A 14,431-nucleotide genomic window follows, 5' to 3' on the forward strand; every position below is an offset into this window, starting at 1 on the left:
AAGGCTGAAATTAAACAAAAAGAAAGGTTAATCACCATCTGGTTCTCTTCACCTTTAACCAGAACTGTTTTTTTTCCAGCACATCTGAGGTTAACTTGTTAATCATATGGACAGTGCTTGTCATTTTTTAAGTCTTTCATTTTTCTGAACGAACTTAAGTTAAAGCTAATTAGTTAATTGCCTTGTTTTTTGTAAGTATTGAAAATACTAATAATTTTTTATTAGAATACGTCTTTCAATGTCGGTAGAAAATAACAACGAAGCATGTGACCAAAATGTGACTACTATGTTTTAAAAGGGATTGTTGAAAAGATACCATTACACAGTATTACAGAGTTTATAGTTCTATAGGTTTATGGATGTTCAGTTTTGAAAATCTCAAGAAGATGCACTGAAACATGTTTTTCTTTCACCAAATTCAATAAGGCCTACTATGAAAATTTCAAGGGACAAATCAATTTACTGCTCTATCATAATGAAAATTTTGCATTTGATGTTTTAAGTCTGCATTCACAACTACAAAAGTCGGTGTGGCAGGAAAGTTAATAGTCCAGGAAAGGAGGTCTGGGGTTCCATACAGATTAACACAGGTTGAGGGTAACCGGAAGTATTGGAGGCAGTATATGGGACAAATGTCGCCTGTTCAAAGTGATGGGAAACGGACTTCGGTTTTTAGGAAACTGCCATTTCTGTCACACCGATTTAGAAATCATGTAAAGAACAAGTCTCACTATTTCGCACTTTATTACAAGGGAGGGAAAGACATTAGTGATATATTTTGGACTGACTGTATAATAATGCATTTCTGCTTCCAGTATTCGTTAATGAACGGCAACCGTCGTTTTCTGATCTTAAACTGTTGTAAGGCCTGTCCTTGCATTTTAAATGAGAAATTGATAACCATACCCGTGTCACGGTGTGCGTTTAGGCCTCAACTATTCTACTGTTCACCATTATAGATATCCATGGTAACTTACATTATAATGTGCGTTTGTAACTAAATCTGAATCATTCAAGAAGCAAATAATCTACATGTAGAACAGTACAAATAATAATTTCCATGAAGTAAACGGCGCAATGATGATACAAGTAAAACATATGTTAGTCCTTTTTTTCTAAAAGCACTTCTTGAATCGTCCAATTTTATTCGTTATAAATGAGCCAGGGCCCAAAACAAAGAGGGATGGGGGGGGGGGGGGGGGGTAGGTTGGCTCCCTTCCCCTCTTCCAGAGATTTTTGAAAAATATTTTTGGTGTATCTTTATTACGTGGTAACCTTTTCTTTCTTCCAGTCTTTTATGTCTCTTGCTTTCCTTCTGGTGCACACGTGCAGTACAAATATACCAATATCATGAAGGCTTTCGGCAACTGATTCCAAACGTTTTTTCTCCTCCTACGGCCCCGTACAATATACGTACATATTTCCACGTTAACTCGTTAAAAATGAACAACCGTTTTATATTCTCCTGTTTAACTAGTTATGAATATACAGTTCTACTTCTGATTATATTCTACTGCTACAATCGTGCGGCCTTGTTTCTAGAGTTTCAGAATGGCGCGGCCCTTTATTTGTCCTTTCTTCAAAAGCCCAAGGACTTCTGTCGCCTGATCCAGCTCGTAGAACACAAGTGGAGGAGGTTTCAGCTGGAACAGAACCAAAAAAAAAAAAAAAAAAATTAATTGCGCAACTGTGAATGGGATTTTGGTATTTATTGACATTGAACTGTAATAAATAAATAAATAACATCTAACCATAGAAACACCCCGTTAAAATGCAGACGCCAAGTAACATGCTTAAATGTTTGGATCAGAAGCATTGTTTTCAGGAACGTTTGGTATGGTTACACATGGAATGAGCACATCCACTGATTTTTCAGAAATACATTGATCTATGCTTGGAGAGTTTACCCCGCTGCACATATTTTCAGTCAACTTGTAAATATACAAATTGTATTTTAACGTTCCCATTACCTTCCCAACCGTACACGTTCAACCGACATAAATAGGCTGAATAATCCCTTTCTTTTTATCAGTTTAAAAGGAATCCAGTGGAATAAAATGTATGAAAAACAATCAGATTTCTTTGCTTTCAACTGAACGAAACAAGCAGTTTTCTATCAGTCAAATTAGAAAAAAAAAACGTTGTATGTAAAGGTAAACGACATTCTATCCAATGACCACGGTATTTCTAACACCAGGTGTCAGGGCGGTAACAGGAATTGCAGTCTCGTGCAAGTCTCGTACCTTTCTCTGATCAACCAGTACCACGAGGTCTTTAAGTTGTTGCGGGTTTCCCACGTACACCCCTCTAACACACTGCGTCTTCAAGGCAAAGACGGGGAGAGGGATGTTCAGACAGCCACCAAACAGGCCAACACTGCCAAGGATACCACCCTGTAAATAGAAAAAGTGTGTAGCAGGTGTAATTTGTATGTAGATCCTGTTTTAAAGAGACTTAACGTGAATTAAATTTTCCATAAAACGTCGGGTCGACCCTCTTTAAAGGACTATGTACGAGTCAGCCTTTAAATCAAGGCCATTTGACGAAGGTTCAAAACATTATATGACTCATACGTGAAAAAAGTATTTTAGTTACTTTTTTACCGTCTTAATACAAGAGACTGAAAAATATATTTCACAGTATGAACCAATTGTTTTGAATGACAAGGGAGAGTGTTCTGTAAGAGATGAGCTAGTGACTAATCAGGCATATGCCGCTAGAAGCAGAAAAAATCCAGAATTTATTACATGTGAGTGAGAACATCTGTAAAGAGATCAGGGTATATTTGGTAGTTCATCAAATAGAGCTACAGATATTTGGTCAGCAACCAAAGTTAGAAATTACTGCTTAATATGCCTTGTTGATCGTACATGCAGTAGAACATATTTGTTTCCAAAACAAACCAGGTAAGTTGTAAAAAAACCCCTTTAAATCATAATTATTATCGTCATAACATGGAAAGCAATTTGAGATATTAAGTATACTTAAAAAGACCACCGTCCCACTAGCAGTCTGTTACAAAATCACTGTCTCGGATAGGTATACATTAATTTTGTATGCTATTTTAGAGTCCCCTGATGTCAGAGGGTATACAGTGGCGATCACGATTCCATTTCACTTAAAAGACATGCTGTGTTTCTTTTTGATTTTCACTTACGTGGTGGAGAGCGTTCAGTGCCCTGGTCGTAGTAGGGCCGGCGTTGACCAGGTCAATAGCAGCGTCCAGACCACCCCCTCCTGCTTTCTTAGTAAGGGCCAGCATGTCTTCTTCCGTGCCTGGTTATTGAATTTAATATCATGCTTATTACCATATTTATTTATTTGTCTGTCCGTCCATCCTCAACATTGCCTCTATACGCATTATTTGTTCATTTTGATAACTTCATTTTTACATTTATGCATTTATTTATTCATTTGTTTGTTTTTTGTTGACTTGTTCACTCATATATCTTTGAGAAAAATTGTCGTTCTTGAAGTACCTTTAACGTCCCATAGGACCACATCATCGGCACCAGCTGCCTTGGCGGTTTCCAACTTCTCCGTCTAAATATCAATAAATAAATATAAGTATGATTAAATTTAATAATTAATAATTAAATTTGATGTATAACCTACCCTACAAACTATAAAATGCAGTTTGCAGAATTCTGACGTTATAGAAAACAGCTCTAATCTAGAATTACTCACTCAGTGAATGTCAGAAAGAATTGCATCTGAATAGTTATGGTGAACATTGTTTTATTAAATTCTTTCTCTCATTTATGGCGCTGATAAACCACCATGATATTCAGCACTTAGCATAGGACAAATAAGCACCAAAATAGTTTTTAAAAGATGTTTATAAAATAAACTTTTTGCATCAAATTTAAGCAAACAACGTGCACTCGCATACTGCACATGCGACTTACGCTGATGTTCCACCAGCCATCGTACCTCCGTGTTGCTTTGTCAAAAATAAAATATTGTTACAGGTATGTGTTCTTATTTGAGCAACAGTGTAAGCAAAAAGATATGTGCGCACGTACATTGTATATCGGGTGGCTAAAAAGGTTACTTATTTCAGTTTAATAGCTTCAACAGTTCACAAGTTGCTTTTGACGGTGTGCCAAAACTAAAAAAGGCAGTGGGTGAGGTCAGAATTACCGGTATGTTATGTGTTAGGTGTTAGTGTTACAGATCTATTACAGATATGTTACATTAATCAACAATTCTGACCTCTTAATAAACACCAGTGTAACACCAATGTTAGTGTAGCAGATCTGTTGAAAACTACAGTTCCTGTAACAGATGGTGTTACACCAAACATCTCTGTTACATAAAATGTTAAATTAATCAGAGCAAACTCAAAAATGTTAAGCCTAAATTTTCAATTGCTTATCCGTTTCTGTAGGGACCAACGAGGGGTTATCACAGAATTATTTTAGCTTATCTGCTTTCAATATTTAGCACGTCAGAAATAAAACATTTGAATTCCTCTTAATTTTAGAAAGTTTAACCACCAAGTGGTTAAATTGGTGTTACATCTTCAAGAGGTCAAAATTGAATATGTTAGTGTTAGAAGACATACATGTATTTAGTTTTGGCCTAATTTCTAGTAGCCTCCTCAGTGATGTTGATATTTGAGCCTGATTTGCAGGCTATTGCACTCGAGAGAGCCCAAAACTACAATAATCGCACAGTTACTGTTAATAACCTTGCGCGCGTTATACGTCACAGGTCTTGCGTAACTACCCACATGCTACGATTTTTCCCTTGGGGGGGGCAGCAAGCGGCCATTTTGTACACGAGCAAAGCATAGATGGGTGAAAACGATACGTTGTTTTTAACCAAAAACGATGTCCCCAGGGCGAAACTGCCAACACCAAAAGTAAAGGAGCATACCAACGTTGTTTTGAAACGATGTGGTTAACCTGTCAGTGGCCAGTTGGGGAGAAAAGAGCAGCACTGATAACAAGGTACTGTATACACGTGAACCGGGAAAGTTACTGATAATTTCATGTTGCAAAAGCATAATTAAATCAGTAAGTTATTTTCCAAAGGATATTATTTGAATAGCAGATACATAAATCAAACTAACAACAATAAAAATTTTTGATGACATTGAAAATCAAAACCTGCGGTGCACGATAGGTTGAGGAGGACACTGCCACAGCAAGTAATGCATGAATTTTGTTACACAACACCATATGCTTGTGTCATTGTTAACTCTGTGGTATTATTACTCAATTTACTGCTCAAATTAATACCTGATACTATTTCTCAGGCTACCAAGTACAAATCAACTTATTTTGTGGCAATTGACCTCCATGTTCCATCTTGTGTGCAGGTTGTTTATTTTTGTTATCATTATTATTATTATTTTTTCAAACACATTTTGATAAAGTGGCTATGCTTTAACAAGAGAAATTTATGCTGAAGTTTAAAAGATTAAATTATCAGTAGTATGACTATGTACAATTAAAGCTATTAATTTGATTATGCATATTTGATTTTCAATTATCTTGATTATGATATGAGGTTTCTGCATTTTTCTCTTGCCCTCAAATCAATATCTAACAAGTAAATTGATAGTGCTTTATTACAAATTTGCTTTATACTTTCAGATGTAAAAACTGTGTAGCAGTTGGTAAAGCTGTAGAGATTGATGTGAGCATAGATCAGGGGAAATGGTATTAGAGAAACTAGGAGGACAAGGCATAGATAATGTAGGCTACTAGTAGATCCATCATCACAGCAAGGATAGATGGTGTGATCTTGTCCCTGAAGCTATGCCACAAGTTTTCAAACTGGTTGAGTCCTTACTAAGACAAGCTGCTGCGGTGTGAATTGTTGTACAGTACATTCAGGTTATACATGGCAGATTTATGACAAAAGAGACCTTCACAATATACTTCAAAGAAGTTATTCTTGCATCTATGCCTCAAAAGTATACAGTTACAGTGACTAGAACATTGTCTGCAAATAGTGAGGCAGTGAAGGCTGCAAGGTGCCATTGTTTTTCAGTATTAAGAATGACAGTATCTGTTTTTTATTTGTTTATTTTTATTTTTCATTTTTAATGGGAGGGAGACTCACTTTGTTCTTTCAATGCCCATTCAGTTAAGGGTTGGTGGCAATATATGGTAAATCTGTCATGCCTGTATGTAGAATTTCTCTGGCTCAAATTTCTACATTTATTGGGTGCATTATGAAGTTTCCTGACTGATTAATGAGGTTACTTGCAGAAATATCTTGCTTACACACATTTTGTGATATTTTTACTACTTTATACATATGATTATTCACATCTCATCAGTGGTGTGTGAAAGGTACTTGGTATTTGCATTTTAGAACTGTAGATCTGTGTACCAGCAGGGTTATATTTCATATATCTGCGAATGTTTCTAAAAATAAGCTTCATGTTTGATAATTAATTGGTTTGAAATAAATAAATAAATAACCCAAATAAAATCAATTCATTTTATATTTCACATAATTTGTTTTTATTATTCTTCTAAGCATTTAATCATTACATCTCCCATCATTATACTGTTATTGTGTAATAACATTGAAAGTTTCCAAGTTTTTATTAACAGGTTGATGCTAACGTATTACAAATGAACATAAGCATTAAAGCATATTTCCTTACTCAAATGTATCAAACGTACCACTGGCATAATAGCGGTAAAGATACAGGTAAAGATGACAGCATTGATAACTGAGTTTACAGCGCTTTTAGTGCAGCTTGGCTAGTGTCAGATTGTTATCTGATAAAGTTTGCTACTAGTACCTGGGAAGAAAAGGTCTGGCACTTGACAATCAAGTTGATAAAATCAGAAAACGCCTGTAGAAAATAGAGCATACCTGCCCAACATCGATTTGTTCAGATTCTTGACTAAGGGGTGCGTTACTGGTGTCAAGGGCCAAGACTTGAACTTAGGGGTTTGGCATGTCACTGGACATTCCTCTCGATTTCTGCCCAAATCTAATAAAGCCTCAGTTGTTTAACTTTCGCCAAATTTCCAGTATCTACAGGTTGTGTTGTTTAATGCTTGGGGTCTCTTCTTTGGCGGCGGTTAATTGGGGACACCTGTGCGGCCTGTCAACGCACCAAGATTCACTTTTGCCGGTGCCACATTTTCAATTGCCGTAAATATCAAATTCATGAATAGAATGAGGAAAAATGACAGTTATGAAAAAATGTTTGGAAGTACCTGTCACCTTCGCCACAGTAACCATATGGGCTGTGCTGCCCCCCCACCACAGGCGACACCTTGCGGAGCAAGCGTGCGTAATCCAGGGTGCAACTGAAAATAACCTTGTCGCGCGACCTTATTCAGAGCCTGTGCTATTCTTGCTGGTGTCACACACCAGGAAATGGGTCAACATGGGGCTATCAGCCTGTTAACAACATGCTGCAGCAGAATAGCAGGATGTTGACCACATGTTAACAGACTGTTTAACTGAACTCCATGTTTTCTTATTTGGGCTAACAGGAATGTTAACAGATCTGTAACACTAACACCTAACACATAACATACCTGGAACTATGACCTCACCCAGTGTCATTAGATTTCCAGCATTTACTAAATACATTATTTTCTTAATACATTCAAAATTTCATTGCAATATCTTTAAAGCTGTTAAAGTTATTGAACTTTGAAATTAGTAACGTATTTTACCCACACAAAATAACAGAGCCCCCTTTGTAACTCACCGTAATGTCGGCGACGATCACTCTGGTTTGCGGAGGCAGGACAGCCTTGGCAATCTGAATACACCACAGACCAAGACCTCCAGCCCCGATGATAAGGAGACTGGCACTGCCTGTAGATGAAAAAAGCACACAGTTATGACAACGTTCAATTTAATTAAAACTTGATGTGATGAAGGCAGAGATGTTAAATATTAATCAAAATAGATACTAGGTCTGAGTTACATAAAATGGCACTAACTGAACTGCCATATCGCTAATCTTGAAAATAATTTTAGTTCATTTTAGAAATATTGTAATCTATATTTGAGTTAAGAACACCCCCGCCTCCTCCAAAAAAATAACGAATGTGACGTTTAAAGGCCTTTGCACTGAGTGCTGCAGAGATTACTGGAATTTAGCCATACCATCCCCCTACATGTTCCAGTAATGGAAACAGATACAGTCAAGGCGATGATGGAGGCTATAATCTCTGAAACTCATAGAGCCGATGTAGGAAGAGATGAACGTATATGACGCCATATTAACTGATGTGACGTCAGTTACCTTTAAGTGCCACCATCTTTTCCACGGTGGCTCTGACAGCGCTCACGGCGTGGAAGGTGGTCAGACCGCTACATGGCAGCATGGTGGCGGTGTCCATTGGCATTGACTCGGGCACCTTGATCACGTACTGGCGCTCTGGCACGGGGACGTACGTGGAATAGCTGAATAAAACGAATTATTTATTCTATTACTACTACTAGTACATACTGATGATGATAACGATATGATAATAAAAATGATGATTATAACGATGAAAATTATAATAATAATAATACAATGATGATTAACTTGCTTTCAATGTACCATTACAACATTGTTGGTCGTTCATGCTACCAGAGTGTCCCTGGTTGCCCAAATTACATCTTTTATCTCGTTTGTTCAATGTGCCCCATTCTTAGAACATTGCAAGTACCCTCTCCCAACCCTAAAGTCCAATCACCATACCTAGCTCGATCCCTATTTCTGTCGGCCACAATGGCTTTGTCGACCATATTGGGACTTTCAGGCATGCCAGAATATATCCAGATAATATCCGGAATTTAATTTTCTATAACTGTGCCGAATTTTTTACTTGTAGGTAAAAGTGCAGCATTCACCCCCTCCCCCAACTCAATTTTTAACCAAATTGCTGGATTTATTCTCGTGTACTTACCCACCAGGTGCCCCCATACCCAGTGAATTCCATGCCTCTGGGCAGAGCTGGGGGTCTCCGTTCTTGCACAGGCCGCAATTACGACATCCAATCCACGGGAAGACGATTACCTTGTCCCCAACCTTAATGTCCGGAGCGTCTAAAATACAAAGATATACAAGTCAAGATAACATTCTTAAAGTTTGTATGTAGTAAATTCATGATAAGGGAAAAGGTTTTAGGCGAACGAGACGTGAGTGAATTCATTTTCAGAAATTCTTGAATTTGCCACTGTGACTGTTTTTTTAAAAATAGTTTCGGTACTTCAATGGAATTGCAATGCGAACAACATGACAACATGAAAAGATAAGAACAACAATCGATTTTACTCAATATTATTTTTAAGAAATTAAGAATATGTACATAAATATTTATATATAAGATTTCACTCACTTGGTCCTGGGTTTGGTCCAAGGGAATGGACCACTCCAGAGATTTCATGACCTGAAAATGGGGGAAATAATTTAGAACTTTTACATATCAAACCTCCATTACTCTCAAATAATATTCATCAGCTGCCAAGTAAATAAAATGCAGATATAGCTAACACTTTATTTGGGAACGCATTATTAGCAATAATACAATAAGACATTTTAAAGGGAGAAAAGGCGTGTTACGTTTAAACAAGTAACTGTTTGTGCAACCAATCTACATTTTCTGCAGCCTAGTTGAAGTGTAAGCAGGCCGAGCACATACACGCCCAAACATCTTTCTTCGCGTCTCACACGTGTCATTTGAACAGTACAGGCTTGTAAAAGACTGGAGGGGAACACATAACCCACTATCACTAAAAAATGGAAAATGCCCATTTGATCTTTGTGATGCAAAAACCGTTGAGTTTACAGGTTCGCACAAACTACCGGAAAGTTATAAATCGTTTGAACTTTAGATTGCGCCTGCAAGGTCCACATGGTGTTTGGTAAACACAAGTAACCGAATTCCTAATTTCTAGGTTAAAGTTTGTCATGTTTTCATATCGTCAAAGATAATCGAATAAGAAAACTTAGGTCCAGGATTTCATTTGGGCGAGACTGAAAACAACGCTGTAGTGACCCATAGGCCTACACCTTTTTATGATTTAAAAATCATGATTTGAATCGTGCACGTACATGCGCATGTGTGACGATTCCCGTACAGTATTGAAGCGTTGGTATAGAAGAGAGAAAGACAGACAGAGAAAGAGAGACAGAGAATGAGAACAGGGTGCTATATAAAGAAATGGGAATCTGATCGTCTTAGTTCAGTATGTTTTGAAAGAGAAAAGATATTGTCTCTTGCTTCTGTTACTTTGTCCAGTAGATGGAATCTAGGACCCAAAATATCCAAGATAGAATGTAAACTTAAGCTGCGAGTTAACCATTTAATTCGGCCAATTCGGTAAATTCGCACCCCTCGTTCTGATTCGTGGCACAAAATCAGCTGAAGTCGTATTATTTTGCCGGTTACATACGCATACATTACATTTACCACTGTCAATTAATGCAGGAGTGACTACCTTTGCCCTCCCACGACATCTGAGACAGCTGTACCTAAAATAAAATATTTTATATTCACACATTCAAAAGCGTACTGTATTGCCAGTGGTCTAAATTCTAAATGGATATTGCCGATAAAAAGTGCACCGTAATCTAATTTAAGTCTTATCAATTCAAATATCGGTCGTCAACAGCACCTTCAACTACTGGTAGGCCTTCAACAAGTATTCCTACGTGATATCACTATCAACGCTGATCTCCATGTTTACAGAGTTAGAGGGTAAATCTCTTCAGTTTTTGAAGGCTGTTTTTGAAGGCTGGTGGGGGAAAGGGGGAGGGGAGTTCGACCGAACCCGCTCTTGGTAAAATTTTGAGGTACTATACGAAATTTCGCGGTATAAGGCTACTTTTTCAGAAAAAGAACCCCCCCCCCCCATGAAAATGCTGTCTACGGGCCTTGTGTGTGGTAAATAATAAACAAGTCACAGTTTTCAAATCCCTCTGTCTAAGTAGAGAGCGTATTGTCGCAGTATCAGGTCGTACATGTTATGTGTTTCCCGGGTGGCATGCTAAAATGATTGACATCCTCTGGGGCGGATGACCTTTCATCAAGACATCCGACCTTTGAAATCAATAGAAAATTATTGTACGGATTTTTCCTGTCTTAATTCTTAATTGGTAATGGCGGTGTCTAAGAAATTATTGGTAGTCTCATGCAGAAATAAATACTTTGTTTGAAATACATTTAAAACCTTTTTTTGCCTTCCTGTTTATACTCGGTAGGATGAGACTGGTAAATTCTGAAATAAAATAAACACTACCAGGTATTAATTTTATACTTTATAAAATAAATAAATCTAGAGCGAAACCTCTCTTTTTCTTGTCAGAACAAAATCAACCGACCTCTTGCAGCAAAATTATGAAAACAAACAAAGATTTTTTTCGCAAGTAATAATCTCTTGATTATATATATATTAACTATATAATTAAATATAATAATTTAAGTCACATTTTAGGACAACAACGTTTTATTTCGTTGCTGGTCACTGATCATATTCCCAGTTGTAGTCTCTAAAAACGTTAGGGCCGTTGAAAAGAATTGAAACGTCAGTTCTCGCCCAAACTTGTGTTTGACATTTAGAAAAAAGTCTGGACAATAAACAAAAAAGATCGAACACCTTTTACACCAGACGATCACGAGAACTCATAATGAAGTGCTCCCCCCTTAGACCGTTTAGACTGTACTTTGAATTCCCAGTTTCCAGAGTTGGGCGTATACGACTTATTCTACAAATTGTGTAAAATTGCAAGCTGAACTTTGTTTTTCCTGCCAAAACACTACCCTTCGACTTCAATGTAGTAAACTTTCCTTTGGTGTCATCTTTTGGATGTACCTATATTATAAATGTGATACAGCACCGATGGTTTTTAAGGCAACAAATACATGCAAATGCATGTAGCACCGGTACAAGTATATCTTATTCTATAAAACTGTGTCTATGATATGTGTTCTTACACAGCAACACAGTAAGGTTTCAAGTCTACATCATAAACTAAATATGTATAACATGCCAGAACTCGATGTAGCCTTTTGAAACCCAGGGTACCCGAGAAGGAGAAATCTTTGGAAAGTTTGTCTGGGCGCAATCAGCGACCTTCTGCCCCAGTTTTTTCCAGAGCAAATTGCAGAAAAGTTATCTGAGGTTAACTCACTCCAATGAACCTAGCGGCCTGACATTTCACTTGATACAGCAATCAGCCTAAGAAGTAAAGTACAATTTCAGAGGACCCAGTCAAACCGTCTTTTTTTGAAAACGCTGTATTGGCTTTTCTTGAAATCTGGTACATGTAGACACGTTAAAGTTCGAAAATGATAAAAATGTTTTGGATTTCTTATATTAGCAGTTATAACGAATGGTTCAAAACGGTCTGTTTGTGTTGTCATTTACATAGCATCAAAACGGGTGAAATACCCGTATATTTTAGGCACGTTAAATGTTTTTGGTATTTACTAAAACATCATATCACGCAGTTTTCACTATGAGAGAGAGAGAGAGAGAGAGAGAGAGAGACTGCCATACACTGTTTCTAGTAGGTACATGTAACAAATAACCAAAGCGGGTTACCAAAGGGTACAAGTAGCTGCCAGTACGCACGGTTCAAGGTCGAAAATCGATCGAAGTGATGGTGCAAAAAGAGCAAGAAGATCTTTTTTCTTCAACAAACCTTTATACTTTCTAAGCGGGAGGAAGGGTCATCCGAATTTTTTGTTACTGTATGTATATATCCACTGACATTAAAAAAGTTAGCGCATATGTGTGTGCGAACTAGCAAGCGAGAAAGAGTTATTACCTGGTACGATGGGGAAGTTGTAGTTTGGGTTGTCGCTGAAGTGGGTGACCTTCCCGTTACCTAGCCCCATCTCATCATCCCACAGATGGACGTCAGTGTGACACACGCCAGCATATGTAGTCTGGAGGAGAGAAAAGACATCTTTAGGCTTTTCTACAGACTGTGATCAGTGCAGAGAGTGGCAAAGATAACTTAGTCATTGAGAATAAGAAGCCTTAGTGACTACTTAGTTTTTTAACCAAACGAACAACGAGTATTTTTAAGCAAAAATAAAAAATAATTAAATAAAAAATAAATAAAATATATAATAATAGCAATAATATAAATAATAACAATAAATAAAAAACAAAAACAAAAAATATATATATATATATATATATATATATATATATATATATATATATATATATATATATTACATACGGGGCCTTGTGCTTATTTTGCATTACATGATATCAATGTCAATTTCGCAAAGCAATCGTGCTACGCGTAACACACGGCAAATATTTGGCTTGTTGAAAAAGTACTTTCGCATTTTGGAACATGCAATTCATATTCCTCAGGTCCGTAGCCAGGGGGTCGGGGGGGGGGGGGGGCGGGGAATCGATAGAACCGCCCCTTTTGTCAGGAAAAGGTCCATTTTGGGTAAAATTTGATCTAGGTACACATAAGTTTCATTGTAAAAGGTCCACTTTTTCAGAAAAAGAACCCCCCCTTTTGAATTTGCTGGCTACGGGCCTGTTCCTACTGCATTTAGTGCAAGCATAAAATATTTAAATTCAGAATCATGCATAGAAATAACTTTAATTATCAAAGAATCTCAAAGCTAAAGTGTTTTCAAAACGCGTTTGGAGACAAGAGCTTCACACAATAGACTGACGTTGTTGCATCGAAAACGTGATCTTATTCTGTTAAACTATATCATCTAACGCGAATTTCTCTCTATAAGAAGAGGCGGACATAAAATGCAACAAAAAGTCAATTGATTTATTTGCAAAAATAAAGATAAAAATACTTTGATTGACAAATGTCTTTTCAATATATTTGCGCAACTTTCACACATCTCTTAGCCCTGAGAACTGAAAGTTCCAAGGTCAACAAAGTAAGGCATGAGGGCACAGCATTCGTCGCAATATTTGTTTAGCGCCTCTAAATTAGGTGAGGCAGATTAGCATCTTGAAAAAAAAAAAGAAGGGAAAAAAGAAAAACCTTGACATCAGACCCTGAGATATTCCAGCGTCGCGTGGAATGTTGAATGGCAAATGGGGGAAAAACTAGTTGTTACCTGCACAGCAAAAACTAAAAGATATTTAGTGAAAAGAGGGCCTCAAAATAGATTGTGCGGAAAATTATTTAAAGACCACAGATGCCCATATCCCCACTCACCTTCACGACCAGCCCCTCCGGAGGGGGCTCAGGGACGGGCAAGTCCACTAAGCCCAGGGGTTGTGAGGGCACCTGTATCTCTGCACGACGCATGGTGATGACTTAATTCTGCAGCGCAAGTAATCCTACGAAATCAAACTTCAGCTCAGGGCACGCTGCGTCTCCAGCGAAAGTCTCCTGGCAGATGACGCAGGCCTTGGGCAGACGGGTAACTTTTGCTCTTAGCAGGTCAGAGCAGCAATCGGGGCATCAGAGGGGGCCTTACATGGGGAAACTGAAACGGGACTT

The 14,431-nt window shown here is 37.6% G+C and overlaps 1 protein-coding gene and 1 long non-coding RNA gene across 3 annotated transcripts; one reads left to right on the forward strand and one right to left on the reverse strand.

Moving 5' to 3' along the window:
• Positions 1 to 727: 727 nt before the first annotated feature.
• On the reverse strand, positions 728 to 14,377 carry LOC106171625 (uncharacterized). The gene is made up of 10 exons (XM_013552062.3): positions 14,144 to 14,377; positions 12,758 to 12,878; positions 9,324 to 9,374; positions 8,892 to 9,030; positions 8,240 to 8,400; positions 7,697 to 7,806; positions 3,480 to 3,543; positions 3,158 to 3,276; positions 2,244 to 2,393; positions 728 to 1,643 (listed from the first exon to the last, which is right to left on the reverse strand). Exons 1-10 carry the CDS (start codon positions 14,234 to 14,236, stop codon positions 1,539 to 1,541), a joined length of 1,113 nt encoding a protein of 370 aa, XP_013407516.2. The 5' UTR covers positions 14,237 to 14,377; the 3' UTR covers positions 728 to 1,538.
• LOC147761069 (uncharacterized) lies at positions 4,763 to 6,463 on the forward strand. 2 transcript variants are annotated; one of them, XR_015334905.1, is made up of 3 exons: positions 4,763 to 4,955; positions 5,264 to 5,326; positions 5,604 to 6,463. It is a non-coding gene; the product is annotated as an uncharacterized LOC147761069 (long non-coding RNA). The 2 variants fall into 2 exon arrangements; XR_015334906.1 differs by lacking the exon at positions 5,264 to 5,326.
• Positions 14,378 to 14,431: the final 54 nt, after the last annotated feature.

The sequence above is a fragment of the Lingula anatina genome, chromosome 6, assembly GCF_051362555.1.
Source record: "Lingula anatina isolate TDL-2025a chromosome 6, LinAna3.0, whole genome shotgun sequence".
Lineage (NCBI taxonomy): Eukaryota > Metazoa > Brachiopoda > Lingulata > Lingulida > Lingulidae > Lingula > Lingula anatina.